General features: G+C 57.8%; 1 protein-coding gene and 2 non-coding genes across 3 annotated transcripts; 2 read left to right on the plus strand and 1 right to left on the minus strand.

Moving 5' to 3' along the window:
- Positions 1 to 1,652: 1,652 nt before the first annotated feature.
- On the plus strand, positions 1,653 to 19,239 carry Dhx37 (DEAH-box helicase 37). Its single transcript, XM_090319853.1, has 27 exons — positions 1,653 to 1,846; positions 2,846 to 3,015; positions 3,920 to 4,032; positions 4,588 to 4,909; positions 5,122 to 5,270; positions 6,802 to 6,894; positions 7,097 to 7,193; positions 8,452 to 8,565; positions 9,033 to 9,134; positions 9,229 to 9,343; positions 9,448 to 9,543; positions 10,121 to 10,203; positions 10,729 to 10,876; positions 11,338 to 11,414; positions 11,654 to 11,886; positions 13,526 to 13,637; positions 14,042 to 14,148; positions 14,235 to 14,423; positions 16,352 to 16,476; positions 16,560 to 16,676; positions 16,805 to 16,977; positions 17,407 to 17,521; positions 17,606 to 17,743; positions 17,884 to 17,978; positions 18,052 to 18,125; positions 18,371 to 18,468; positions 18,564 to 19,239. The coding sequence occupies exons 1-27, from the start codon at positions 1,741 to 1,743 to the stop codon at positions 18,647 to 18,649; spliced, it is 3,447 nt and encodes a 1,148-aa protein (XP_090175979.1). The 5' UTR covers positions 1,653 to 1,740; the 3' UTR covers positions 18,650 to 19,239.
- A 396-nt stretch (positions 19,240 to 19,635) lies between these two features.
- On the minus strand, positions 19,636 to 19,707 carry Trnaa-ugc (transfer RNA alanine (anticodon UGC)). The gene has a single exon. It is a non-coding gene; the product is annotated as a tRNA-Ala (tRNA).
- A 1,137-nt stretch (positions 19,708 to 20,844) lies between these two features.
- Trnaf-gaa (transfer RNA phenylalanine (anticodon GAA)) lies at positions 20,845 to 20,917 on the plus strand. Its single transcript has one exon. It is a non-coding gene; the product is annotated as a tRNA-Phe (tRNA).
- Positions 20,918 to 25,777: the final 4,860 nt, after the last annotated feature.

A 25,777-nucleotide genomic window follows, 5' to 3' on the forward strand; every position in this document is an offset into this window, starting at 1 on the left:
TTTTTTGCCAGTCCTGGGCTTGAGCTCAGGGCCTGAGCACTGTCCTTGGACTTTCTCAAGGCTAGAGCTCCACCACTTGAGCCTCAGCACCACTTCCGGCTTTTTTCTATGTATGTGGTACCGAGGAATTGAACCTGGGTCTTCATGCATGCTAGGCAAGCACTTTAACCACTAGGCCAAACTCCCGGCCCGAAAATAAGTTTTATATCCTTATATGGGCCAGTTAAAATGACCTACGCTCTTTTTCATTGCTTGCTTCTTTTTTTCCCCTTGCATATTTTTTTCCTTCTTTTTTTAAATGTAATTTTATGGCCAAGGTGATTTACAGAGGGGTTAAAGTTACATATATAAGAGGCCAGGAGCATGGCCTAGTGGTATAGTGCTTGCCTAACGTGCACAAAGCACTGGGTTTGATTCCTCTGTATCACATACATAGAAAAAGCCAGATGTGCTCACGCCTGCAATCCCAGTTACTCAGGAGATCTGAGAATCGCAGTTCAAAGCCAGTCTGGGCACTGAAGACCATGAGAAGCTTATCTCCAATTAACCTCTAGAAAACAAGTGGTGCTGTGGCTCAAGGGACAGGATGGTAGCCTCGAGTTGAAGAGCTCAAGGACAGTGCTCAGCCCTCAGTTCAAGCTCCAGAACTGGCAAAAAATTAAAAAAAATAATAAAAAAAAGAAAGAGGAAAAAAAACAGTTACATACGTATGGCACATTTCTTGTTGGCACATTTCTTTTTTTTTTTTTGCCAGTCCTGGGCTTGAGCTGAGGGTCTGAGCACTGTCCTTGGGCTTTCTCAAGGCTAGAGCTCTACCACTTGAGCCACAGCACCACTTCCGGCTTTTTTCTATATATGTGGTACCAAGGAATCGAACCCGGGTCTTCATGCATGCTAGGCAAGCACTTTAACCACTAGGCCAAACTCCCGGCCCCTTGCTGGCGCATTTCTTATTTCCCACTTTCCCTTGCATATCCTATCTAATTTATTTTAGTTTAGTTATGTTTGGGATCAGGCCTGGAGTCTTGATCAGCCCTCGGATCTCAGCCCCGGAGAAGCAGGGATTACGGATGTGAGCCACTAGCAGGGCCACCTAGTCGTTTTGAAATACGTACACAGTGCTTGCTGCCCCCTGTGCTCCAGAACACGAACTTATTCTTCCTGTCCAGCCGGCCCCTGGATCATTCACCATCCTCTCTGCCCTCTCCTCCCCCCTCCTCACAGGGGTTTCTGCGCTTCTCTCTGGGTGTGGGAGGAAAGCTGTAGAATATCTGTACCGTTTCTCAAGTTCTAAGCTTTTTGATGGAATTTAACTTCATCTCTTCGCGATAAAATTTAAATGCTCAGCTGCAGGCATTCATACTTTCCACAGAATAGAGAAATTCTGCGGTGCCAGCTAACTGTTGTAGCTGCAAGGTACTGCCAGGCTCGGAAATGACGGGAGCCTGAGGCTCACCAACGCCTTCTTCCCGCACGGGGAACTGGTCGATGCTTTTCTACCATGCAGGGAGCAGACGAGCCCCGCCCACCCCCTGTGAACAGACCACGCCCCCAGGGGCGTCGCCGCGCAAGGCCCCGCCCCTCCCCGCCCCCGGCGGCGGCGCGTGGGGAGCGCAAGCTCTCGCGAGGGCGCATCCCGGAAGTCTCGAGGGCTGGCTCGGGCCGGGGTCCCCACGTGGGCTCGGCTCGGGATCCGCGGCGCTGGGCCGGCGGCGGGAGCCGCGCCCCGGGGGAGCAGCCATGGGCAAGCTGCGCCGGCGCTACAACGTCAGGGGGCGGCTGCAGGCGGAGCCCCGGCCCGCCAAGGGCGCCCCGGAGCCGCCGCCCGTGCGGCTGGAGCTGGACGGTGAGGCGCCCCGCGCGGGGCCGGGCTCGCCGGGAGCGGGGCCGGGGCGGGGGCCGGGAGGGCCGGGAGGGCCGGGGCCCCGGGGGAAGAGCCGGGGTGGTAGCACGCGCTCCCCCCTCACGCGGTGTCCCGTATCCCCCGGCGGCGCCCTCCGCGGGCGGCGTCCTCCGCGGGCGGCGGGGCTGACGCCCGCTGTGGACCCCCAGCCGGAGAGGAGACGAGAGCTGCCCCGGACCCCGCCTCCCGAGGAAGCCCTGTGATCCCAGCGCCTCCGAGGGCCGAGCTCAGGATGCGGTCCAAGCCAACCCCGGCAGGAACGTGCATGGAACGTCTCCACTTAGCTGGCAGAAGGCCGGAGGCCTGGGGCTTGAACTCGGGACCGGGGCGCTGCTGCTCAGACTTGTTTGTGGTTGTTAACGGATGATGCTCCACCACTGGAGGGACAGGTCCACTTCAACTTCCAGCTTTTCAATGGCGTCTCATTTTCCTGCTCAGCCCAGCCTCCGAGTTGTTCTTTTTTTTTTTTTTTTTTTTGGTGGGTCACGGGGCTTGAACTCAGACTGGGCCTTGTCCCTGAGCTCTTCAGCTCAAGGCTACCACCCTACCCTTGAGCCAAACCCCACTTTTCTAGAGACCAATTGGAGATAAGAGTCTCAGGTTCTTTTGTGCCCAGGCTGGCTTTGAACCTTGATCCTCAGATCTCCTGAGTAGCTGGGATTACAAGCATAAGCCACTGTGACCAGCCTCAAATTATTTTATTCTTATGGTCAGGTCCCTCCTGTTTTTAACATAAAGAGGACCTACACACGAGCAGATAGTAAGAACGAGACCCCAGTAACTTGCTGGAGGGAGGAATTGCACTCTACAAGGAACTGAGCAGAGTATAACTGAATGGTTCTAGAGTGCTGTAGAGGCACGGGAAGCTGGCGTCAGGCCTGGGGTGTACTGCAGCCACCTTCCTGGCCCCTGAGCTGTGGTAAAGCAGGCTTGTTTTTTCAGACAAGGACACCTTGAAAGGAGTGGATGCAAGCAATGCACTTGTCCTGCCTGGGAGAAAGAAAAAGAAGGCCAAGGCACCACCTCTCTCCAAGAAGGAGAAGAAGCCGCTGACCAAGAAGGAGAGGAAGGCACTGCAACGGATCTTAGAGCAGAAGGAGAAGAAGAGCCAGGTATGCCAGGTCACTGCAGACTGCATGTGGCCCACCAGAGGAAGAAGCAGGGGGGTGAGGGGTGGTCTCAGCAGCAGGACTCTTAAATAGAATGTTCGGGAATGAGAAGCCAGGTGCCCGTGGCTCACACCTGTTAAGTCTGGCTACTCAGGAGGCTGAGATGTGAAGATTATGGTTCAGAGTTAGCCCTAGCAGAAAACTGTCAATGAGACTGTTATCTCCAGTTAACCATCAGAAAACTGGAAGTGGAGCTGTGGCTCGAGGTGGTAGAGTGCTAGGCTTGAGCAAAAGAGCCTAGGGACAGAGTGTGGGCCCCTGAGCTCAAGCCCCATGACTGACCCCAAACAAAAAACTAAAAGAATATTCTGGAACTAGGAAAATGTTGTATCTGTATGGTCTGGTACATTAGCCACTGGCCACAAGTAGAACTTGAGTCCCTGAAATGTTGTGATTGTGGGTAAGGAATTAACTTCGTCATCTGAGGTGATTTTGATTCAGTGGAAATGGTTCCTCGTGGCAGTGGCTGCCTGCGGGCACACAGATCGGTCTGGAACCCAGTGCTGGGTCTCCATGCGCTTGTGTGGTTCCAGGCTATGGAGACAATGAATCCATAACATCAGGCTGTGCTTCTCCTCATCTAAGGGTGAATGGGCCCTCAGCCTCTGCTCAGGCCGTGGGCAGGCACAGCAAGGCTGCGGTGCAGTGCCTGGCATCACACACTCTACTCCCTTGCTCCTCCGTGTCTGGGCCACGGAGAGGCCTTGGCTGTGACACTGCTGCCAAGAGCTTTGTTCCCGTCGCTGGGACAAAAGAGGAGGAAAAGCTCCCAAGCCTGTGGGTGTCAAGCAGGTGGCCTGGGCACTGCAGTGTTAGGATGCCTCCTGCATTGCCTTCCTGTTCCCAGAGAGCAGAGCTGCTGCAGAAACTGAGCGAAGTCCAGGTGTCGGGGGCAGAGATGCGGCTCTTCTATACCACGTCCAAGCTGGGCACGGGGGACCGCCTCTACCACACCACGCAGTGAGTGCGTCCTAGGGTCTCCTGGGAAAAGAGAAGGGGCCTCTGCAGAGGCTGAGACCTGGAGGATCACAATTGAAGTCAACCCAGGCAGAAAACCAAAAGCCAAACTTGGAGACATGTCTGCGATGGTAGAGTTCTAGCCACGAGCAAACAAGTTGAGTGTAGTTCCTCTCCCAGTAGCACCACCAGCAGGAAGCAGGTTTGCCACCTGCTCTGGCACTGGGACAGTGGTGCTAGCCTGGATTGGTATTGCAGAGAACAGCCTACCCTGTATCCAGCCTCTTCCCTCCACTGTATCTCGCCTTAGCCTGCTGTGTTCTTGCAGCTTTCAAAACCGGGTTCAGACTGTCTGGATTCTGGGCCCTGAGGTCCCGTTCCCTTCTCTTGGGAGCACTTAGAGGGAGTGGAGTCATGAGACAACTGCAAATCTGAGACAAATGAGTATGGAAGAGATGGGTGTGCGGAAAGCAGGGGGCTGGGGCTCCGAGCTCTGTGTCTGCAGAGCAGTGATGCGTTTGGTAGGAAGGCTGTACCTAGATTATCCTCCCTCTGCAGGAAGCCTGCCGAGCCAGCAGCCCAGGGCCAGGGTATTAGCAGCCTGAGCGGGGCCCACCGCAAGCGCCGTCGCCAGCCGTCCTCAGATGAGTCAGAGGCCTCAGAGGCCTCTGAGCCCGAGGCCCCTGTCCCTCTCCAGCCAGGGACTAGCAAGGGCACGGGCACAGCTCACCTGCCACCAGCACAGCCTGGGGCTGGAAATGATCGCCCAGTGCCCAGCAGCCAGCCCACCCCAGCCAGGACCTCGGCGCCTGCCGCCCGGCCACGACCCCTCGCCAAGCCCGCAGTGTTTGTGCCCGTGAACCGAACCCCCGAAATGCAGGTTTGTCTCTTTGTGGGTGAGTGGGTGGGGTGGGCGTGCAGAGGACCCCCCAATATCTTGGGCTGCCGACCACCAGTGTCCTTCTCCGGAAGCGGGAATGAGGGTGAACTGGCTGCAGCCTCCCGTGAGTCTTGGCGCTCTGCCACTTTCCCCAGCCCTCCAGCCCTTCACCTACACCACGTCACTTGTGGCCCTTGTTCCCACCCTCCCAGGCCGAGCGGCTCAAGCTGCCCATCCTCTCAGAGGAGCAAGTCATCATGGAGGCAGTGGCCGAGCACCCCGTGGTCGTCGTGTGCGGGGAGACGGGCAGCGGGAAGACCACCCAGGTCCCCCAGTTCCTCTACGAAGCCGGCTACAGCAGGTGGGCTGGGCCCGGCAGGCGCGAGTCTGCCTCTGCTCCCGTCAGGACATGCTGAGCTCTAGATGTGATCCTCAGAAAGCTGAGGTTGGGGGCTTCAGAGAGGCACAGGGGGCGGGGAGGGGCAGGTAGCCCCAGCCCCGGTCACTGGGCAGCTGAGAGCTCCCCTGACACCTAGCACCCTAACCCTGCTGGCTGTGGACTTGCTCATAGCTGCCCCGGGACTCTGAGGGTGTGAGCCAGCACACCGGCGGGTGGCAGGCCAGCATCCAGGGGCATGTAGGGTGGTGGGCAAGGGCGTGGGCGCTGCGGCACAGCTACCCCAGGCCCCACCCACCCCCAGCTGGCTACCGGCCACTCGGTGTCACTGCCAGGCTGCCTCCTGCCCATGTACTAGCTGCACAGAGGTGACCCAACTAAAACCTGTGGGCTTGGGCCCTGAGGCTCCCAAGTGGACAGGGGTGTGACCCTGTGTGTCTAGGGAGGCTGGTGGATTGGCACAGCTGGCCCTGGAAGCACATGAGCCGTGCTGTCACAGGGACCTGACACACAGGTCGTCAGTGCCCAGGCCATGCTGGGACGTGGTGACCACGTGCTGTGTCAGCCCATCACTCACAAGACCACCTGTGTTTTATGGTTTTGTTTTTGTTTTTGTTTTGCCAGTCCTGGGCTGAGCTCAAGGCCTGAGCACTGCCCTTGGACTTTCTCAAGGCTAGAGCTTTACCACTTGAGCCACAGCACCACTTGTGGCTTTTTTCTGTGTGTGTGGTATGAGGAATCAAACCCGGATCTTCGTGCTTGCTAGGCAAGCACTCTACCACTAGGTCAAACTCCCGGTTCTGGTTTTGTATTTTTTGGTGCCAGTACTGTGACTTGAACTCAGGGCCTTACATTCTTAATTTTTGTGTTCAAGGCTGGCACTGTACCTCTGGGCCACACCTTCGCTCTGGCTCTTTGCTAATTAATTGATGATAGTGATCGATTCCCGGGCTGGCTTTGAACTTTGATCCTCTTGAAGTTAGGTATAGTGGCATGAGCCACTGTTACCCAGTAAAACACTCTTTTTTAAATTAAAGCACCATAGAGGCCGGGAGTGTGGCCTAGTGGTAGAGTGCTTGCCTAGCATGCATGAAGACCCAGGTTCGACTCCTCGGTACCACATACATAGAAAAAAGCCAGGAGTGGTGCTGTGGCTCAAGTGGTAGAGCTGTAGCCTTGAGAAAGTCCAAGGACAGTGCTCAGGCCCTGAGCTCAAGCCCAGGACTGGGAATAAAAATTAATTAGAGCATCATAAACTTTTCTGAATGGACGTTGGTGTGGTTCACTGTTTGGGACAACGTGCGGTCTCCTGGCCTGGCCTTTCCAGGACAAGGACAAGGCCTTTCCTGCCACGGTGTGGTCCGGGCCAGCTAAGAATGCCCTCTGGTTCAGCCGCAGCTGCCTTGGACTGGCCATGTGGCTCCTGGGCGGACCACGGGTCATTTCCTTCCCGTCTGCCCCTGAGTGGCCCTGATGCTGTTTCCTCCCTCCCCAGCGACCGCAGCATCATAGGAGTCACAGAGCCTCGCCGCGTAGCTGCCATGGCCATGTCTCAGCGAGTGGCCAAGGAGATGAATCTGCCACAGCGGTGAGTGAGGCCAGCTCGGCTCCAGGGCAGCGTGGGGCCCTGTGGCCTTCCCCGTGGCTGTGGGAGAAGCTGTGGTTGTTCCAGTCTGGCTGGACAAGCTATGGCGTGGGCTCCGGTGGTGGGAGCCCTGGGCCCACATTGCTGCCAGGCCTCCTCCACTGACCAGCTCCGGTGGCTGCAGCTCTGGTGTCTGTCCCTGCAGGGTCGTCTCCTACCAGATCCGGTATGAAGGAAATGTGACCGAAGACACCAGGATCAAGTTCATGACAGATGGCGTGCTGCTCAAAGAAATCCAGAAGGTTGGTTCCAGTTCTCGCATGGTGGGACATGGGCTATGGGTGGGGTCGGGGCATCACATCTTTTTTTTTTTTTTTTTTATTGTAATTAGTAAAAGGGTTACATGATATTTGCCAGATGGAAGGTGCATTAATTCATATACATTGATACCCTTTCACATGTCTTGGTACCCATTACCCTCCCCCCACACCCCCTTCCCGTCTTGGTTTTCCCCCCTTCCCTATCAAATTTCAAATATTCAAATACAAATAAATTCAATATATCAGATAACAAAGTGAGATACTATACCAATATGAGATAACCAAGGGACAGCAAAGGAGATGAGAGACAACATAGTACATTAAGGACAACAATCACTCATTATATGGCTTTTGGGGCATCACATCTTGACAGAATACCACGCTGTGTCTGTGGCTGTGTGACCGCTGGCAAGTTCCTTGGTGTCTCTGAGCCTCTGTATGCTGATGTCTTCCTCATAGACTCACGTTGACACAGTGCACTAGAGCTGTACCGCATGTCCTAAAATGTGCACGTGTACTTTTTGTTTTTGAGGGTTTTTTTTTTTTTTTGGCCAGTCCTGAGGCTTGAGCTCAGGACCTGAGCACTGTCCTTGGGCTTTCTCAAGGCTAGAGCTCTACCACTTGAGCCACGGTGCCATGTCTGGCTTTTTCTATGTATATGTGGTACCCAGGAATTGAACCCGGGTCTTGCATGCTAGGCAAGCCCTCAATCACTTGGCCACATGTGGTTTTATTTAGGCTAGTTTCCACTGCTTCCCGCTGTGCCAGGCGCTGGCTGTCACCTGTGGGTTGCACAAGTCACCACTGCCCTTGAGCTAAGTTACCTCCAGAGCCCTTGGCCAGCAGCAGAGCTCCTGAAGGAGCTGGGATGCCCGAGGGCTTGGTCCTTGCTCCCCGGGTGACTTGATGCCCCGAAAGCACACAGGCCCACATGGAGAGCCACTGTGGCAGGGAGGCTTCTGTAGCCTCTGCCATGGGCACAGGCGATTCCAGTCCACTTGACCTCAAGCTGTGGGGATGTTCTTTTGTGTGGCCCATCTCATTTCCATCCCCTGCGTGCCCACCCCACTCTGCACTCAGTGCCTCTGCCTGCCCTCTGCCAGGTGGACGTCAGAGAGGAAGCAGACTAGGGCAGAGTGCACAGAGGGTCCAGGGCCCCTTCCCCACACCACAGGCTTGGACCCGGTGGGTCCGCGCCTAGGGCCGCTCTGGGTATGACCTGTGTCCCGCGCCTCCCCAGGACTTCCTGCTGAAGCAGTACCGGGTGCTGATTGTGGACGAGGCTCACGAGCGCAGCGTCTACACAGACATCCTCCTCGGGCTCCTATCCCGGATCGTGAGGCTGCGCGCCAAGGTACGAGGGCCCTGCTCCCGCCCCAGGCAGCACCACGAATCCCCTGGCTCGCCTGGCTTCTTGTTTCATGCTGGGTCACTGGCAGCTCTGTGCCAGCCCTGCTGAGTGCCACAGCCTCCACGTGACAATCACTGTGGTACCTTCTGTTTCTCCTAATGCCACATCTTCTCAGCGGGCTGGCGGGCACCAGGGCTTTCATGATTAGCCAGAGGCTGCCCGGGCCTGTAGTTCATAGGCATAACAGATGAAGCGCAGAGCCCAGCTGCCCCGGGCTGGAGCCAGTGAGCCTCCACCCAGCGGACCCAGAGTCCGCTTCTCACCAGAGCCTTCTGTACACACGCGTGCGTGCAGGCCCGGCTGTGGGGACGTGCAGACCTGTCTGCGGCTGCTTCTCCTCGCCATGTCCCCTGGGGGAGGCTGGATGGCCCGGTCGTGACCACGCGTGGCTCACAGCCTGTCCTCCACAGAGGCGCCTGCCGCTGAAGCTGCTCATCATGTCCGCCACATTGCGGGTGGAGGACTTCACCCAGAACTCTCGGCTCTTCTCCCAGCCGCCTCCCGTCATCAAGGTGAGGACCCCGCCTCTCCCCCGCCCCCCACACTTCGTGGGCTCTGCAGCACCAGGCCTGAGGCGGTCCTGGCTGCAGCCCACGCTCCCTGCAGGTGGAGGCCAGACAGTTCCCTGTGACCGTGCACTTCAACAAGCGGACGCCTCTGGAGGACTACGCCGGCGAGTGCTTCCGGAAAACCTGCAAGATTCACCGCATGCTGCCCCCAGGTGTGGCCCAGCCCCCAGTGCCCCGTGACTGTCCTGGACTCTCAGCAAGGCCCAGCAGACCCCTGCCACAGACCCACTGACTTGATGGCACGCTGCTTCCACAGGTGGCATCCTGGTATTCCTGACTGGGCAGGCCGAGGTCCATGCCCTGTGCCGCAGGCTCCGGAAGGCCTTTCCAGCCCGCAGGGGCAGGCCACGAGGTGAGCAAGCCCGTAGGCCACCCACACCCTGTGTACCTGGAGTGCCAGCTGCCCCAGCCTCCCTCTGGGAGTCCCGTGCCTTTATACCTTCCTACCCATATACCAGATACCAGTATAGTGACTTCGCTCTGAGCAGGAGAGCCAGAGGCCTGCCCAGGACACAAGTGTCTTCCTACCCCACTCACCTTTTTTATTTATTTATTTATTTATTTATTTAGGTCGTGGGGCTTGAACTCTGGGCCTGGGTGCTGTCTCTGAGCTCTTCAGCTCAAGGCTATCCCCTACCCTTGAGCCACAGCCCCACCTCTCATTTTTCTAGAGATTAATTGGAGATAAGAGTCTCTCAGCTTTGTGAACCGTGATCCTCAGATCTCAGCCTCCTGAGTAGTTAGGATCACAGGTGTGAGCCACTGGCGCTTGCTCCCTAAGCTCTTTTGTTCAAGGATGGCATGCATTCTATCGCTTTGAGTCACAGTGCCACTCACAGGTGTGAGCCCCTAGCATCTGGTAGTCTTTTCTTGTTCCGGTCAGTTGTGGGGCTTGAACTCTGGCACTTATCTGCTCACCTTTTCAGAAGAGGAAGAGGAGGAGAAAGACTCTGCAGAAGAGGTTCGAAGGTTTAAGAAGTCTCGGGCGCGGGCCAGGAAGGCTCAGGCAGCGGTACGTGGCAAGCTGTTGGAAGTAGATTAAATTAAACATCCAGTTCAATGGTCCAGACCCCTTTCAAGGGCCTGGCGGCCACACAGAGACACCTCGCTTCCCTGTGGCATAGGCCTCTGTGGGACAGTGCAGTTGTGGAGCCTGTGAGGTGACGGGAGGAACCTTCCAGCAGTGCTGAGAAGGTCCTGTGAGGGTGCTGGGGAACAGGCTGACCTCAGGAAGTGGGGCACCCACCACCACAGTTGGGGGCGGGAGGGGCTGCCTTGGGGTGCAGTGCGGGTGTGGGTGCCAAGCCCCGAGGCCTCCCTGGTGGCCTCGGAGCTCCTGAGCTCTCTGCAGTGCCCTGGGTCTCACAGCCACACTTCCCGCAGCCCTGTCAGGTGTGCCCTGTGGTCCCCAGCGTTCTGGTGACGCTGGGTCAGAGTCGCACAGGGGGCCTGGATGGCAGGTAGAAGTTCCACATGGCCTGGTTCCACACCAGGGTCGCGTGGCGTTGTCCATCATGTGAATCTCCTGTCGGCATAGGCGCTGCCCCAGATCAACCTGGACAGCTACTCGGTGCTGCCTGTGGGCGAAGGCGACGAGGACCGGGAGGCGGAGATGGACGATGAGGAGGCGGCCCTGGGCTCTGATCTTGACCTGGACTTGGGAGACGATGACGGAGCGGAGGGAGGTGTGGCTTGGCTGGGCGCCCTGGATGAGGTCCTCGAGCTTTGTCCTCAGCAGCTGTGTGCTGACCCCACCGTGCTGAGTTGTGGCAGAGTCTGAACCCTGCCCTGTGGTTGAACCTGGGACACCCGGGCTGCAAGCCTTGCAGGATGGCCACCCGGCTGCCTCCACATGGCCTTTCCTGAGCCCTTGGCAGGTGGCGGCCCTGCTGCTTGTGTGGGTGACATGGGGCCACCTCCCCTGAGCTCCCCTTTGCCTAGAGCCCTATTTGAAGGGTGTGTGCATGTAGGTAGGCCCGGGGCCCAACAGGGTAGTCGTCAGGAGTGTGCCATCTTGCCTGCCTGGATAGCCATATTGAAGGTAGACTGCCAGCCCAGGGCTGGGGTGGCAGTGGGGTGAGAGGCGGGGGCACCAGACAGCCCATGGGTCTGTCCCAGCTGGTGACAGTGGGCCGCTTCCCTGCAGGTGAGCCGCCGGACGCCTCCCTGCCCCTCCACGTGCTCCCGCTCTACTCTCTGCTGGCCCCTGAGAAGCAGGCACAGGTAATGGCGCTGGGTGGGCAGATAGGGGGCCAGAGTGTCCACTGCATCTCGGGGCCCTCTCAATGGCCAGGCACTGGATCTCATCAAGTCCTGTCTGGCGCCCGGCCATCTTCCCATATGTCAAGGAGCACAGTGGGTCTCCTGCTTGAGCCAGGAGGGGCCTGGTCTGCCAGTCTTCCGACAAGTCATGTAGCCCCAGAGTTCTCACCGGATTCTGGTGTTCCTTTCCTCCGCCCCAGGTCTTTAAGCCTCCTCCTGAGGGGACTCGGCTTTGTGTCGTGGCCACCAACGTGGCCGAGACGTCCCTCACTATCCCAGGCATCAAGTATGTGGTGGACTGTGGCAAAGTCAAGAAACGCTACTATGACCGTGTCACTGGAGTGTCGTCCTTCCGCATCACCTGGATCTCGCAGGCGTCAGCTGACCAGCGGGCAGGCCGGGCTGGCCGCACCGAGCCAGGCCACTGCTACAGGTGGGCGATGCGTTCCCCAAGAGAGGGTGCTGAGGACTGAGTGCCAGCATTCATTCCTTGTGGGCTGTGGCCTGTCCACACACACATGTTGTTTCTGGCTGCTTTGGGCTCTGGAATGCTGTGTGGGCAGCCTGAGGAAGGCAGTGTACTGCTTGAAGTGTCCAGTTGGTGGCCTGTCCTTCTGGAGTGGCCTTGCTCCCGAGGAAGGGCCTGTGCATACCGCTGGTGGCTCTCCCCACCTGGGCCAGTCCTGGAAATGCCACAGGAGCACAGTGTCCTATCATGTGGCCACGTGTGGCTCCCTCACAGTGTGAGGTGTTGGGGCTCTGACGTGCCGTGTGTTATGCCCACATGTACGTCGTTCCTCGCCCACCATTCTGTGCGTGAGCTGTCCCTCCCCCTCCCCATGGCTGGTGTGTTTTATGTGTGTAAGGCACACGGCTGCTACCCGGCCCCTGAGAGACCGTGACGCTGTCTGGTGGCATTTGTTCAGGTGAAGCCTGGCTTCCTCCTGGGCCGCACTGAGGGTCTGGGTCTGGGTCAGTCTGTAGCACTGGCCGTACATGGGTAGCCAAGGCCCGGCCATTCCCCATGGTGGCTGTGGCATTTCCCTCGGGCTTCGCTGTCTTTGCTGCACTCACTTTCGGTACTTTTTTTTTTTTTAAGCCAGTCCTGGGCTTGAACTCAGGGTCTAGGCACTGTCCTTGGGCCTTTTCAAGGCTAGAGCTCTACTTACTACTTGAGCCACAGCACCTCTTCTGGCTTTTTTTTTTTTCCCTATGTATGTGGTACTGAGGAATCGAACCCCAGTCTTCGTGCACGCTAAGCAAACACAAGCACTCTACCACTAGGCTACACTCCCGGCCCCACTGTTGGTACTTTGAACTCATTGCTTGGTGAGCAGTGGTGCTAGCTGGCAGTGGGTTGGGTCTGTTTCCATGTGCTGTTGCCCTGTGCTCTCTCTATAATTATTTGATCCGTTTGTGTACCATTGCAGAGAGAGTGGGAGAGGAGGTGTGTTGTTGGTTTGTGCGTCCACTATTACTGAAGCCAGCCCTGAACGGAGGCCCAGGCTGCACCCCAGATCCTTGGTGCCTGGAGCCACAGCTCTACTTCCAGCTTTTTGGTGGAGATTAGAATCTCGGAGGGGTGGGCGGAGTTTGGCCTAGTGGTAGAGTGCTCGTCCTCACCTGGGTTTGATTCCTCAGTACCATATACACAGAAAAAACCAGAAGTGGTGCTGTGGCTCATGTGGTAGAGCTCTAACCTTGAGAAAGTCCAAGGACAGTGCTCAGGCCTGAGTTCAAGCCCAGGACTGGGGGGAAAAATATCGGGGACTTTGCTGCCCAAGTTGGTTTGGAACCACGATCCTCAGGTCTCGGCTTCCTGAGTAGCTAGAATTCCAGGTCTGAGCCACGGATATGACTGTCATTAGTTTAAATCGTGTCATTGGGGTTCTAGCATGGCTTCAAGCTAAAGAACAGGAAGTGCGCCAGGGTGAGGTGGGTGGTAGGTGTGGTTGGGATTCTCCAAGGGCCCGTGTGGCAGGCCGCCTTCGTGCACAGCAGCGGGGCCACCCACGCCCTGGGTAGAGCGTGGCAGCCGCTGAGTCTCCCTGCCCTGGCTTCCCTCTGCTCAGGCTGTATTCCTCCGCGGTCTTCGGGGACTTTGAGCGGTTTCCTCCCCCAGAAATCACACGCAGGCCAGTGGAGGACTTGATCCTGCAGATGAAAGCACTCAACATCGAGAAGGTCAGTCCCCTCAGCCCCAGGTCCCCTCCTGGCCGGCTCAGGTCTCCGTGTCAGGCCCCACGCTGTGGTGCCGTCTACCTCGGCTGCTCTGGCGAGGGCCACCCAGACGCAGCTCTTGAGGACACCCGAGCGGTGGCCTCAATCTCCCTCCATTTTAAGGTCTGCCCTGTGGTGCAGCCATGGCCCAGCCGTCCTGGTCGGGGAGGCGTGGTGAAAGTGCTGGCGTGCAGTCCAGCACGGTGGGCGCTCAGGGTGTGCATTGGGTAAAGGGACAGCGACTTTGGGATTGGCTTGGCTGCTTTTTGGGGGCATCCAGGTGCTGAGAGCCAGGCCACCCCCACCACCACCCTCAGCACCTGCGTGCTGCCACCCTTGCCCTCAGTACCCACGTCTCCTGTGCCCAGGCCATCAACTTCCCTTTCCCCACGCCACCCTCTGTGGAGGCCCTCATCGCCGCTGAGGAGCTGCTCGTGGCACTGGGGGCCCTGCAGGCGCCCCCGAAAGCAGCCAGGTAGGGGAGTGGACGTGGCAGGCCCACCCCGGCTCCGGGCCCCTCGACGGCACCCACCCACCCCACCCCACCCAACCCACCCACAGGATGAAGCAGCTGCAGAGCTCCCGGCTGAGCTGCCCCATCACCGCCCTGGGCCGGACCATGGCCACCTTCCCCGTGGCGCCTCGCTACGCAAAGATGCTGGCCCTGAGCCGGCAGCACGGCTGCCTGCCCTACACCATCGCGCTCGTGTCGGCCATGACTGTGCGGGAGCTGTTTGAGGAGCTGGACAGGTGTGTGGGTCGGCCTCAGGCCCGGAGGGCCATGCCCTGGTGTCAGACCACACCTCCCACTTCTGACGGGGGCAGGCAGAGCTCTGGGGCCTCGGCTTCTGGACGTGGCTGTGGTGGCTCAGGGTAGGAGACTGGCCTGGCCGGGCATGTGCAGGCCCAGGTTCCTTCTTAGCCCCCAAACAGAGAAAAGCAGACACAGAAGCAAATACTAAGAATGGGAAGGTTACAAAAATCTACAAAACTGGCTAATAGCCAGGCTCACGCCTGTGATCCTAGCTGCTCAGGAGGCTGAGAGCTGAGGATTGAAGTTCAAAGCCAGCCCAGGCACTAAAGACCACGAGACTCTTAGCTCCAGTTCACCACCAGAAAACTGGAGGTGGCGCTGTGGCTCCAGGGATAGGACGGTAGCCTTGAGCTGAAGAGCTCAGGGACAGCAGCCCAAGCCCAGAGAAAGCCCCACGACCATCCTCCCCCAAAAAACTAGCTATGACAGTTGACAGTTGGTTGATTACTTTAGATTTACTATTTTCATTTTTTAGTTTGAACTCAGGGCTTAGGCATTGAGCTTTTCTGGTAAAGGCTAGCTCTCGACCTTGAGCCATAGCGCCACTTTTTGGTGGTTCGTTGGAGGCAAGAGTCTCGTGGACTTTCCTCCCCAGACCGGGTGAACTGCAGTCCTCAGATCTCAGTCTCTGAGTAGCTAGGATTCCTCAGCTATTTTAGATAAGTTTTTTTTTTTTTTTTTTCTTTTCCCCAGTCCTGGGGCTTGAACTCAGACCTGGACACTGTCCCTGAGCCTCTTTGTGCTCAAGGCTAATGTTCTACTACTTGAACCATAATGCCACTTTTGGCTTTTTCTGTTTATGAGGAATGGAACCTAGGGCTTCATGCATGCTAGGCAAGCACTCTACCACTAAGCCACTTTCCCAGCCCTTAGACACATTCTTTTTATTAAAACTTTTTTTTATTAACACTGTTTTACATCATATTTCAAATGTTATGTTCTACAAATGAGTATTCAAGAAACAATTTCTATATGCAATAACTGATGCATACGTTTAAGAATATCATTAAAATTAAGCCATCTTTGTATGTCATAGATCCATATCGATCTATATAATATACCAATATATGTCTATAGGATACGTATCCCATTATGGACTTAGATGTCTATATAGATACATTTCTGTCTCCAAATTCAAGTCAGTGACCTGGAGTACCTGAGCATTGCTCTGTTTGGATCTAATGTCCACATATCAAGGAGACCATGCGCCTTTTGTTCCTTTGGCCTTGGCTTACCTCACTCAACGTGATTTGCTCTAGTTCCATCCACTTTCCAGGGAATGCCATTTTATCTTGCCTTAGATACATTGTTTCTTTTTCTTTTCTTTTTTGCCAGTTCCTGGGCTTGAACTCAGGGCCTGAGCACTGTCCTTGGGTTTTTCTCAAGGGTAGAGCTCTGGCACTTGAGCCGCAGCACCAGTTCTGGATTTTTCTGTGTATGTGGTACTGAGGAATTGAACCCCAGTCTTCATGCATGCTAGGCAAGCACTCTACCACTAGGCCAAACTCCCAGACCCTGACACATTTTTAAATGAGCAACTTTACTTTCTTAAGGTGCACTGCTGGGAGTTAGACACAAGCTCTGGCATTTGATGTGACGCTTGGTGGCAATTCTAAAAGTCTACTACTTACTTAGTGAGATAGGATCTGGCTGTGTTGCCCAGCCTGTCTTCAAACTGGATCCTCTGCCTCCACCCCCCAGTGCTGGGTGCCAGGCTGAACGCCATGCCCTGGCTCTCTTCCCGTGACGATGTGTGCTGCTTAGGTTGCTGGTGGAGCGGTGGTATCTGGCACTCAGGACTGTCCTCCAGCCTCTGGAGGCCCACAGCCCCGCTGTGTCATCTCTGCCCTGTGTGTATTTATAGACCTGCTGCCAGCGACCATGAGCTTGTGGCCCTGAGGAGCCGGCGGGCCCGGGTGGCCCAGGTCAAGCGGGCCTGGGCTGGACAGGGCGCCTCTCTGAAGCTTGGAGACCTCATGGTGTTGCTAGGTTGGTGCCAGTGGATATGGTGGGGCACGGAGCAGGCCTGTGGAGGTGCGGCCAGCCAGAGAGACACCCACTTTTCCCTGCAGGTGCCGTGGGAGCCTGTGAGTACGCCGGCTGCTCACCTGAGTTCTGCCAGGCCAATGGGCTGCGGTACAAGGCCATGCTGGAGATTCGGCGCCTGCGTGGTCAGCTGACCACTGCGGGTAGGTGGTGGCAGGGCATCCACAGCTGACCCGTCCCTGCCGCCATCCCATGGTGGTACCTGGGTGGGGCTGGGACCTCACAGAGGTCAGGGCACAGAGCCCCCTCCTCATGCTCAGCCCTCCCCCAGTCAATGCCGTGTGCCCTGAGGCCGGGCTCTTTCTGGATCCCAAGATGGAGCCGCCCACCGGGAGCCAGGTGACCTATCTGCGGCAGATCATGGCGGCCGGCCTAGGCGACCACCTGGCCCGCAGAGTGCAGAGCGAGGAGCTGCTGGACGAGAAGTGGAGGAACGCCTACAAGGTGGGCAGCGGCAGGAGGCCCCGCTCGCTTGATAACAGCTCAGGGTGGAGAACGGGAGTGGCCCAGCTGTAGAGCATCGTCCTGGAAAGCTCGAGGACCTGGGTTCAATCCCCAGTGGAGCCAGATAGAGCACAGCGCAGTTGTGGATTTTTCTTTCTTTTTTTGGGGAGGGGAGTGGGATGGAGGTGGGGGGTGCCAGTACCAGGGCTTGAACTCATGGCCTGAGCTTTTTGAATTGAGCCACAGCCCCACTTCTGTCCTTTCAGTGGTTAACTGGAGATGACAGTTTTATGGACTGTCTTGCCCAGGCTGGCTTTGAACTAGCATCCTCAGATCTCAGCTCCCTGAGGAGCTGGGATTATAGACGTGAGCCAGCAGCCAGTGCTCCTGGTTCACACACTGACGCAGCCCACCTCTCCATGCCCGCAGACCCCTCTCCTGGATGACCCCGTCTTCATCCACCCCAGCTCTGTGCTTTTCAGAGAACTCCCAGAGTTCGTGGTCTACCAGGAAATTATGGAGACCACGAAGCTGTACATGAAAGGTATGTGCAGTACCGGTGGCTCCTCGGGGCTGTCCTCCGCCCTGCTGGGGTGACTGGTAACCCCGCCCTCTCTGCCCCTCCCAGGCGTCTCCAGTGTGGAGATCCAGTGGATCCCAGCCCTGCTGCCTTCCTACTGCCAGTTCTCCACACCCCTGGAGGATCCGCCCCCCGCCTACAGCCCTGAGACGGGCCGCGTTCTGTGCCACCGCGCCAGTGTGTTCTGTGAGTTGGCTGTGTGTGGGCAGGGTCTGCGGGCTGTCAAGCGCTGGCCCTTGCCCCTGTGGTGGGAGCTGCCGGAGGCCAGGAGGGGGGACAGGGGGAGGGCTTCAGGAAGGGCCCTTGCTCACTGTCTCCACCCCCAGACCGCGTCGGCTGGCCGCTGCCCGCTGTCCAGGTAGATTTCCCAGAAGGCCTCGACTGCTACAAGCACTTTGCCCGTTTTCTGCTGGAAGGCCAGGTAGGTGCTGGCTCTGCTGTCGGGAGCTATGTCCCCGCAGACCTGGAGCTCACCTCCTGTGCCCTCTCCTCAGGTCTTCCCCAAGCTGGCCTCCTACAAGGGCTGCCTGCTGTCCAGCCCCAACACAATGCTGAAGACTTGGGCCAGGTAGGGCCCTGGTGGGCGTGGAGAGGGCTAGGCGACTCCAGCTGAGGCTAGCTCACCGTTCTGGAGGCTGGACTGGACAATGGACCGTGGATGGGCCCCGGGTCAGCCCTGCACGGCGGCCAGGAGAAACCTGCTTGTCCCTGCCCCAGCTTTCCTGCTAGCCAGGCACAGACCGCCCTTTCCTGGGGTGCGCCCTCCCCTTCTCTGGGCCTGGCTAATTCCTCACCGCTGCCTCCTGCCCGCAGGCTACAGCCCAGGACCGAGAGTCTGCTGAGGGCCCTTGTGGCTGAGAAAGCTGACTGCCGGGGAGCCCTGCTGGCTGCCTGGAAGAGAAACCCCAAGTGTGAGTGTGCAGGGGGAGCGGGGGCTGGTGTGGCAGGATCGTGGGGTGGCCCCCTCCCACACACACACCCAAACACCATCTTCCTCTTGTTGCAGACCTGCTGGTGGAGTACTGCGAGTGGCTCCCGCAGGCCATGCATGCCGGGGTGGAGAAGGACTGGCCCCCTACCTCTGACCGCTGACCTGCAGCGGGGGCTGACGGCCCGCCATCCTCACCGAGCCTCTGCTTCCTGCTGACCAGACGCCAGCAGCAGTGTGTACACATCAGCGCCCAGCTCCTCGCCTGTACCTGGTGCGGATTAGCTCAGGGCCAGGGGAAGGCTCACTTCAGGCTCTGCCGTGCCCTCGGGGTCCTCCCCCAACGTCCTCCACCAGACCTTCTGTGCATCAAGGGCGAGGATGACAGGGACGGGCTAGCTGCCCTTGACCATGCTCAACCAGAACCACTGACCCTACCTGGGTAGGGGCCTGTTCCCCGCTCCCCCCAGGGCCGAGGTAGATGGGAAGAGGCAGAACTGCTCAGCCTGCACATCCAGGACGCGTTCCTGACATCGTGGGACAGGAAGAACCTAAGCAGGATTCATGTTGCTTTTAGAGGTCTCTGTCTGTCCTTGTTGGCAGGCCAAACAGCCTGTAACCAGCAAAATGCCAGACGGGTGTGGTTCACATGGTAGAAGAAGATCGACCACAAGCAAAAGTGGAGACCTGAATTCATGCCCCTGTGCTGCCACCAATAAAATAAAAACTTGGTCCTTGTGTGCCCAGCCCTGCACCTGGAGCCATTTCCGTGTCCGTTCGAGTTGACCAGGCAGGCCATCTCCAGGCCTCAGTCTGTGGTGTGGTGCTCGCAGCTTGGGTCTTCTGGGGGCAGAATCCGCGGGATTCTCGGGGTTCAGCCTCAGGTGGACTCGGGTTCCCACGGGGCGCCACAAGGTGGCGACGGTCTTCCTCGGTCCTGATGCAGGAAGCAGAGTTGTGCAGACATGGTGGTGAGGGCGGGGGATCCCCGAGCCTGGGGAGGAGGTCGGAGATCCGCTGTGGGCGTCCAGACATGTTACTTTAAAACAACTCCCAGACCCCATGCAGGTAGGGGTCACCCACGCTGGATGGGTCCCTGCCCTCCCCAGGGAACCCCTCCCGCTTTCACTCTGGGAGGGAGGAAAAGGAGTGGAGATGCCGGGGATCGAACCCGGGGCCTCATACATGCAAAGCATGCGCTCTACCACTGAGCTACATCCCCAGTTGGTGGGCATCCGTCCCGGGAGCCGTGATGAGGACGAAGACGGCGGCGGGGCGTGGGGAAGGAGGCCGGGGCGGAGGTGAGCGAGCGGGGGGTGGGGGGTGCCGGGGGAGGGGGCTCGGGGCGGAGGCAGGAGGGGGAGGGGGGTGGGGGGATCGGAGGGAGCCGGGGCAGAGGTGGGGGGCCGGGGGGCCGGGCGGGGAGGGGGCTCGGGGCGGAGGCGAGCGGGCGGGGGGCCCGGCGGAGGCGTGGGGGGCGATCAGGGAGGGCCGGGAGAGGGGGCTCGGGGCGGAGGCAGGAGGGGGAGGGGGGTGGGGGGGATCGGAGGGAGCCGGGCAGAGGTGAGCGGCCGGGGGGCCGGGCGGAGGCCTGGGGGGGGATCGGGGAGGGCCGGGAGAGGGTGCTCGGGGCGGAGGCGAGCGGGCGGGGGGCCCGGCGGAGGCGGGGCGGAGGTGAGCGGGCGGGGCCCCGGGCTCAGCAGGCGCGGACTCAGCAGGCGCGCGCGCAGGCCGCGGGCAGCCGTCCTCGTTAGTATAGTGGTGAGTATCCCCGCCTGTCACGCGGGAGACCGGGGTTCGATTCCCCGACGGGGAGGCGCGCGCTTTCCTTTTGCTCCTCGAGGAGGCCGAGGGACGGACGGACGCGCGGGGCCGGGGAAGGGAGCGGAGGACGCGGCCCGCGAGCCGGGGGTCCCAGCGGGGCCCGCGGGCCGCCCCAGCCCGGCTCCTTCCCGCGCGCGCGCAGCTCCCGGGCTCCGCGCGGAGCTCGGCGGGGTTTGCGGGGTGGGGGCGGGGCTTGCGGGTGGGGGCGGGGCCCGGGCGCAGGCCAGCCGAGCGGCCCCGGCCCCGACCCCTCCCTCAGCCGGCCCGGCTCCCGTCCCCGTCCCGCGGGCCCCGGGCTCCCGCGCCGTCGCCGGGATGCGCCCGTCCCGCGGCCGGCCTGCGGCTCGGAGCCCGGCGGGACGCAGGCCCGAGGCCGGGCCGCGTCGCCGCACCGCGCGGTCTGGAGCCGCGCGCCCCCCGCGCGCCGGCTCCGGCCCTCCGTGCCGCGGGGTCGGGCTCCGCGGGCGAGGCCGGGCGGCGGCGGCGGCGGCACAGGAGGCAGCACAGGAGGCGCCGCGCGAGCCCCGGCCCCGGCGCCGAAATAGCTCAGCTGGGAGAGCGTTAGACTGAAGATCTAAAGGTCCCTGGTTCGATCCCGGGTTTCGGCAGCCCTTTTCTTGCCGCCGCCCGCGCCGCCCCGCCTCTTCCCCCGCTCTGGTCCCCCAGGCTCGGCTCTAGGCGCGGAGGGTTTGGCAGGGCCCCCGCTGAGGAGCGCAGCCAAGAGGATAAGATTAGGAGGAGACTCCGGGGGTACAGATGGGGGGGGGGACAGATCGCGCCCCCGGGGACGGATCGCGCCGAGCCCGCGCGGGCCCCGCCCATCAAATCATCTCCTCCGGCCCGAGCCCGCCTGGGAGGCGCCCGACCCCGGCAAGCCGCCGCGAGAGCGGAGACCCCTGCCCTTCCTGACCGAAGCCACACGCCGCGTCCTCCCGTCCTCTACCGCTCCCGGGGCGAGCTGTCAGCCCTTAAATGTGCTCGTCTGCGCACCGCCGCTACCACGACGAGCTCCACGTTTACCCAGGCAGAGGCGGAAGCCCGTGCAAGCCCCGCGCAGCCGGTGTCCGGGAGCGCCGGTGGCAGCGCGCGCGCTGCTCGTGTGAGGCCCCGGGCTCCATCCCCGGCACCTCCACTCCTTCTACCGTGGCCATTATTCCTGCTGCAGTCGGTGGTGGGAGCAGATCTCCCCGCGTGGAAACACAGGCACCCCCAGCGTTTGTGCGCACCGACGCCGCGGAGCCCGAACGGCAGCTGCTGGCAGAGCCTCCACCCAACCGGCCGCAGCACCCAGTGCCGATGAAGCCGGGCGGCACTCGTGGCTGGCATTCAGGCCGGGGTGGAGGCACTCAAGGGCAGAGCCTCAGAGCCCCACCATCTTCACGTCTCACTTCTGCCAGCAACTCGGCTGAACAAGAAAGTCGTGTCTCCGGGGCTTGGGCAGAGGTTATTTCTCCCTAAGTGTCAGCAGGGTTTGAGGAGACTGGAACTGGAGGGTCCCTGCTGAAGTCTAATCCACACCTAATAAGAGCTTGTGTTCTAAATATTTCTAATAGTGGAGCCGGGAGTGTGGCCCAGTAGTAGAGTGCTTGCCTAGCATGCATGAAGCCCTGGATTTGATACCTTGATACCACATCCACAGAAAATGCCTGAAGTGGTGCTGTGGCTCAAGCAGTAAAGTGCTAGCCTTGAGCAAAAAATGCTCAAGCACAGTGCCCAAGCCCTGAGTTCCAGCCCCAGGCAGGACTGGCAAAAATTAAATATTTCTAATAGCACAATTGTGACAAGGGAAAATGCCAGAGTTGCTGTAAAAGGCTGGTGGTGGGAGAAAAAAAAATGCCATTTCAATTGTTAAATTTCAAGCCAGGAATGGGTGGCTCACACCTGGAAATCCTAGTTACTCACTCAGCTAAAATCTGAGGATCATGGTAAGAATACAGCCTGCAAAGGAAAGTGTGGGACTCTTGCCTCCAATTATCAAAAACAAAAACCAGAAGTAGAGCTAGGAAAATGTGAAGCTGTGGCTAGAACATTACAGCACTATCAAAAAAACAACAAAAAAAAAAGCTGAGAGCAAGCACCCTGGACCCGCACTCAAGATCTAGTTTTAGTACATAAGAAAAACATAAAATTTCTTTACATTTAAAGGCAAGTTTTAAGAAGGAAACAAAGCCATCAGGTGGAGGCAGAGGCAAAGAGAGGAGGCTGAGGAGAGAAGAGCCGCCTCTGCTCCCTGCACCTAGGCGCAGCATGCAAGCTGAGAGGTGGCAGCTGGCACACTGCGACAGTCCACAGCTCTGCCTGTCACCAAGTGTGGGCTGCCATACTGCTTCACCCCAAGTTAAAAACAAGAGCAGCTGGGAGCCTACAATCCTTGGAAGCTGAGATCTGAGGATCGTGGTTCAGAGCCAGCTCCAGCCCCGGCAGAAACAGCCAGGACACTCTTATCTCCAATCAACTACCACAAAACCCCACTGTGGCTCTAGCAGTAGAATGCTAGCCTTGAGTTGAAGAGCTCAGGGACGGCGCCCAGGCCCAGAGTTCAAGCCCCATAATCAACCAAAAGGGGAGGCGGGGGGGGGGGGGAGCAAAGCTGGGCACTGGTGCCTCACACCTGTAATCCTAGCTACTTAGAAGGCTGAGATCTGAGTTTAAGCACCATGACCTACAAAGGAGATTAAAAACAACAACTGGGCATAGTGAGCTCAGGGACAGAGGCCAGGCTGAATTCAAGCCCCATGACAAAAAAATAAAACATAAAAGAGAGACGGGGGGGGGGGGAGGGAGGACACGCTTAGGGACAGCATATAGGCCCTACCAAGTTCAAGCCTCACAACAGACCAAGACAAAAAAAGAAAAATCCAAACATGGCCATAGTTCTCTGAATGTCCTCATAGCAGAGACCTCCAGGGGCTGGAACCGAATGTGCCTTTTGCTGGCTGGCTGGCTGTTTTGACGCTAAAGCAGGGTGAGTCAGCCAGCTCCCTCTCCTTCCTCCTCCTCTACTCCTCCCCAGCAGCCTGCTGTTCCAGCCACACCCAGGTTTGGTTCTAGAAGCCATGACTAAACTCAGCCCTGGCATGCCACCACCCTGCCAGGCCCAGCCACAGCAGGGCCACAATGTTTCCCTGGCATCTGCAAAGGCAGATCCGAGGGAGGGAGGGAGGGAGGGAGGGAGGGGTGGTCCAGTGACTCATTGGCCTTCTTGAACACTCCAGCACCTCATCCTGGCTTTCTGGGTCAGGTGACTTCAGGCTTTAGGAGTGACTTGATACCCAGGTGCTGAGTCCAGGTCTGGCCTGGAGCCTTGAGTCAAGTTCACCCTTGTGGTCCACAGTTGAGCTGGCTGCAGGATTCCTTGTAGGGGCAGGAGTGACCTGTCACTGGTATATGTGAATGTCCCCAGACAACACTGTGGCCTCTGCAGGGCATGAGGTTGAGATGTTTAATTGCTCTTAGCTTCTACTATAATGCTAACCTCTGGCCTAGTTCTCTCTTGCCTCCTGTGTGTCCTCTTCCTCTTCCCTCACTCCCTCCCCTGGGTCTAAAATCAGAGTTGTTTATCTCAGAACCTTCTGGACCCTGGAAAAAGCTGAGGTCACAATTCTCATGACTCAGCCACTAAACAACACAGATCATAAGACTGGAATGGCTGTAGGCCAGCTACCCTCCCCCTGCCAGTCGCCCAGCCACCTGGCTCAGCTTTGGGTGCCTCTACAAACCTGGGCCTGACATTTAGAAATAAACTTCACAGAAGGCAGGAGCGGGAGCAGCATTAGTGACGGTCTCTCAGTAATCCTGGAAAATGACATTTCTATGTCCCAGTCACAGAGGTGAGGCCGGAAGTTTGGCCTACTGGTAGAGTGCTTGCCTAGCATGCTTGAAGACCTGGGTTCTATTCCTTGGTACCACATACATAGAAAAAAGCCAGAAGTGGTGCTGTGGTTCAAGTGGTAGAGCCCTAGTCTTGGGAAAACCCAAGGACAGTGCTCAGGCCCTGAGTTCAAGCCCAGGACTGGCCAAAAACAAAAAAGCTGAACTTGCACAGCTCTGAGACTTCCATTTCTCCTAAGCACTAACTCAGGTTAGCATAGGAAATAAACAGCAGCCAGCAGTTTGGAGAGCAGGTGTGCAGTGCCGTGCTTAGGAACAAGGGATAGAAGCAGTGTTCACTCAAGTTCTCACACAAATACACAAAACAAAGACCTTGGGCACTGGGTTCATGACCCAGAGCTAGTGTTAGCATAGCCTGCACTGGGTTTGATTCCTTGGTACCACATACCCAGAAATAGCCAGAAATGGTGCCGTGGGTCAAGCAGAAAGGGCTAGCATTGAACACAAAGAGAGCTCAAGGGCACTGCCTAGTCCTGAGTTGAAGCCCTGTGACAGGCAAACAAAAACAAAACCAAAAGGAGCAAATCCAAGCATGGCCAGGTAGTTTTCTGAATGTCCTCACAGCAGACACATCAGGATGGTGGAACTTAATGGGCCTTTGTGCTGGCTGGCTGTTTTGAAGCTAAAGCAAGGTCAGTTGTGCCCAGGCCCTGAGTTCAACCTCCAGGAGGGTGGTGGGTGGGGGAAGAGTTCCTGGTCCATACCTACATCTACACATAAGAGACAAGTGGGCTGATGGCTCACGCCTGTAATCCTAGCTACTCAGGAGGCTGAGATCTGAGGAACATGGTTCAAAGCCAACCTGAGCAGGAAAGCCTGTGAGACTCAGACCCAATAAACTACCAAAAAAAAAGGTGGAGCTATGGCTCAAGCAGTAGAGCAACATCAGTTCAGGAATAGCAAGGAGCCCCCTGCCCCTGAAAGAAAGGAAGTGGGGAGGTGAGGAGGAGAAAGGTAAAAGTTAGGGAAAAAGGAAATGAGGCCCAGAGATTCTGATCCGTATAGAATAGCACCACGAAACATATGAACATAAACAGTGGTTTTTTTCCATCTCTTTACAAGATACTCCACTGTTTAAAACAAAAATAGTATACTGCCATTAGATGTGAGAAGAAAAATCACAAAGAAATGGAGTTATGCCACGGTGTCTTCTATATGCAGTTGTAATATCCAAGATACGATGTCTACTATAAAATAACAGTTTTGGGCCGGGAGTTTGGCCTAGTGGTTAAAGTGCTTGCCTAGCATGCATGAAGACCCGGGTTCGATTCCTCAGTACCACATACATAGAAAAAAAGCCAGAAGTGGTGCTGAGGCTCAAGTGGTAGAGCTCTAGCCTTGAGAAAGTCCAAGGACAGGGCTCAGGCCCTGAGCTCAAGCCCAGGACTGGCAAAAAAAAAACAGCAGTTTTGACTCACATTTAAATATTTAAATAACGTAATAATGGCACAACAAAACCCAAATAGTAGCTGTTTTCTTTTGGTTTGTTTTATTTTTGCTTTTGCCGGTCCTGGGGCTTGAGCTCAGAGCTTGGGCACTGTCCCTGAGCTTCTTTTGCTCAAGGCTAGCACTGTACT

The sequence above is a fragment of the Megascapheus bottae genome, chromosome 28 (assembly GCF_031878675.1).
Source record: "Megascapheus bottae isolate mThoBot1 chromosome 28, mThoBot2.hap1, whole genome shotgun sequence".
Classification (NCBI taxonomy): Eukaryota; Metazoa; Chordata; class Mammalia; order Rodentia; family Geomyidae; genus Megascapheus; species Megascapheus bottae.

Coding starts and splice junctions, on each gene's coding strand:
- Dhx37 (XM_090319853.1), top strand. CDS start 1,741: ATGGGCAAGCTGCGCCGGCGCTACAACGTCAGGGGGCGGCTGCAGGCG. Junction 9,135..9,228: donor AGCCGCCTCCCGTCATCAAG/GTGAGGACCCCG, acceptor CGCTCCCTGCAG/GTGGAGGCCAGACAGTTCCC. Junction 11,887..13,525: donor GAGCCAGGCCACTGCTACAG/GTGGGCGATGCG, acceptor CCCTCTGCTCAG/GCTGTATTCCTCCGCGGTCT.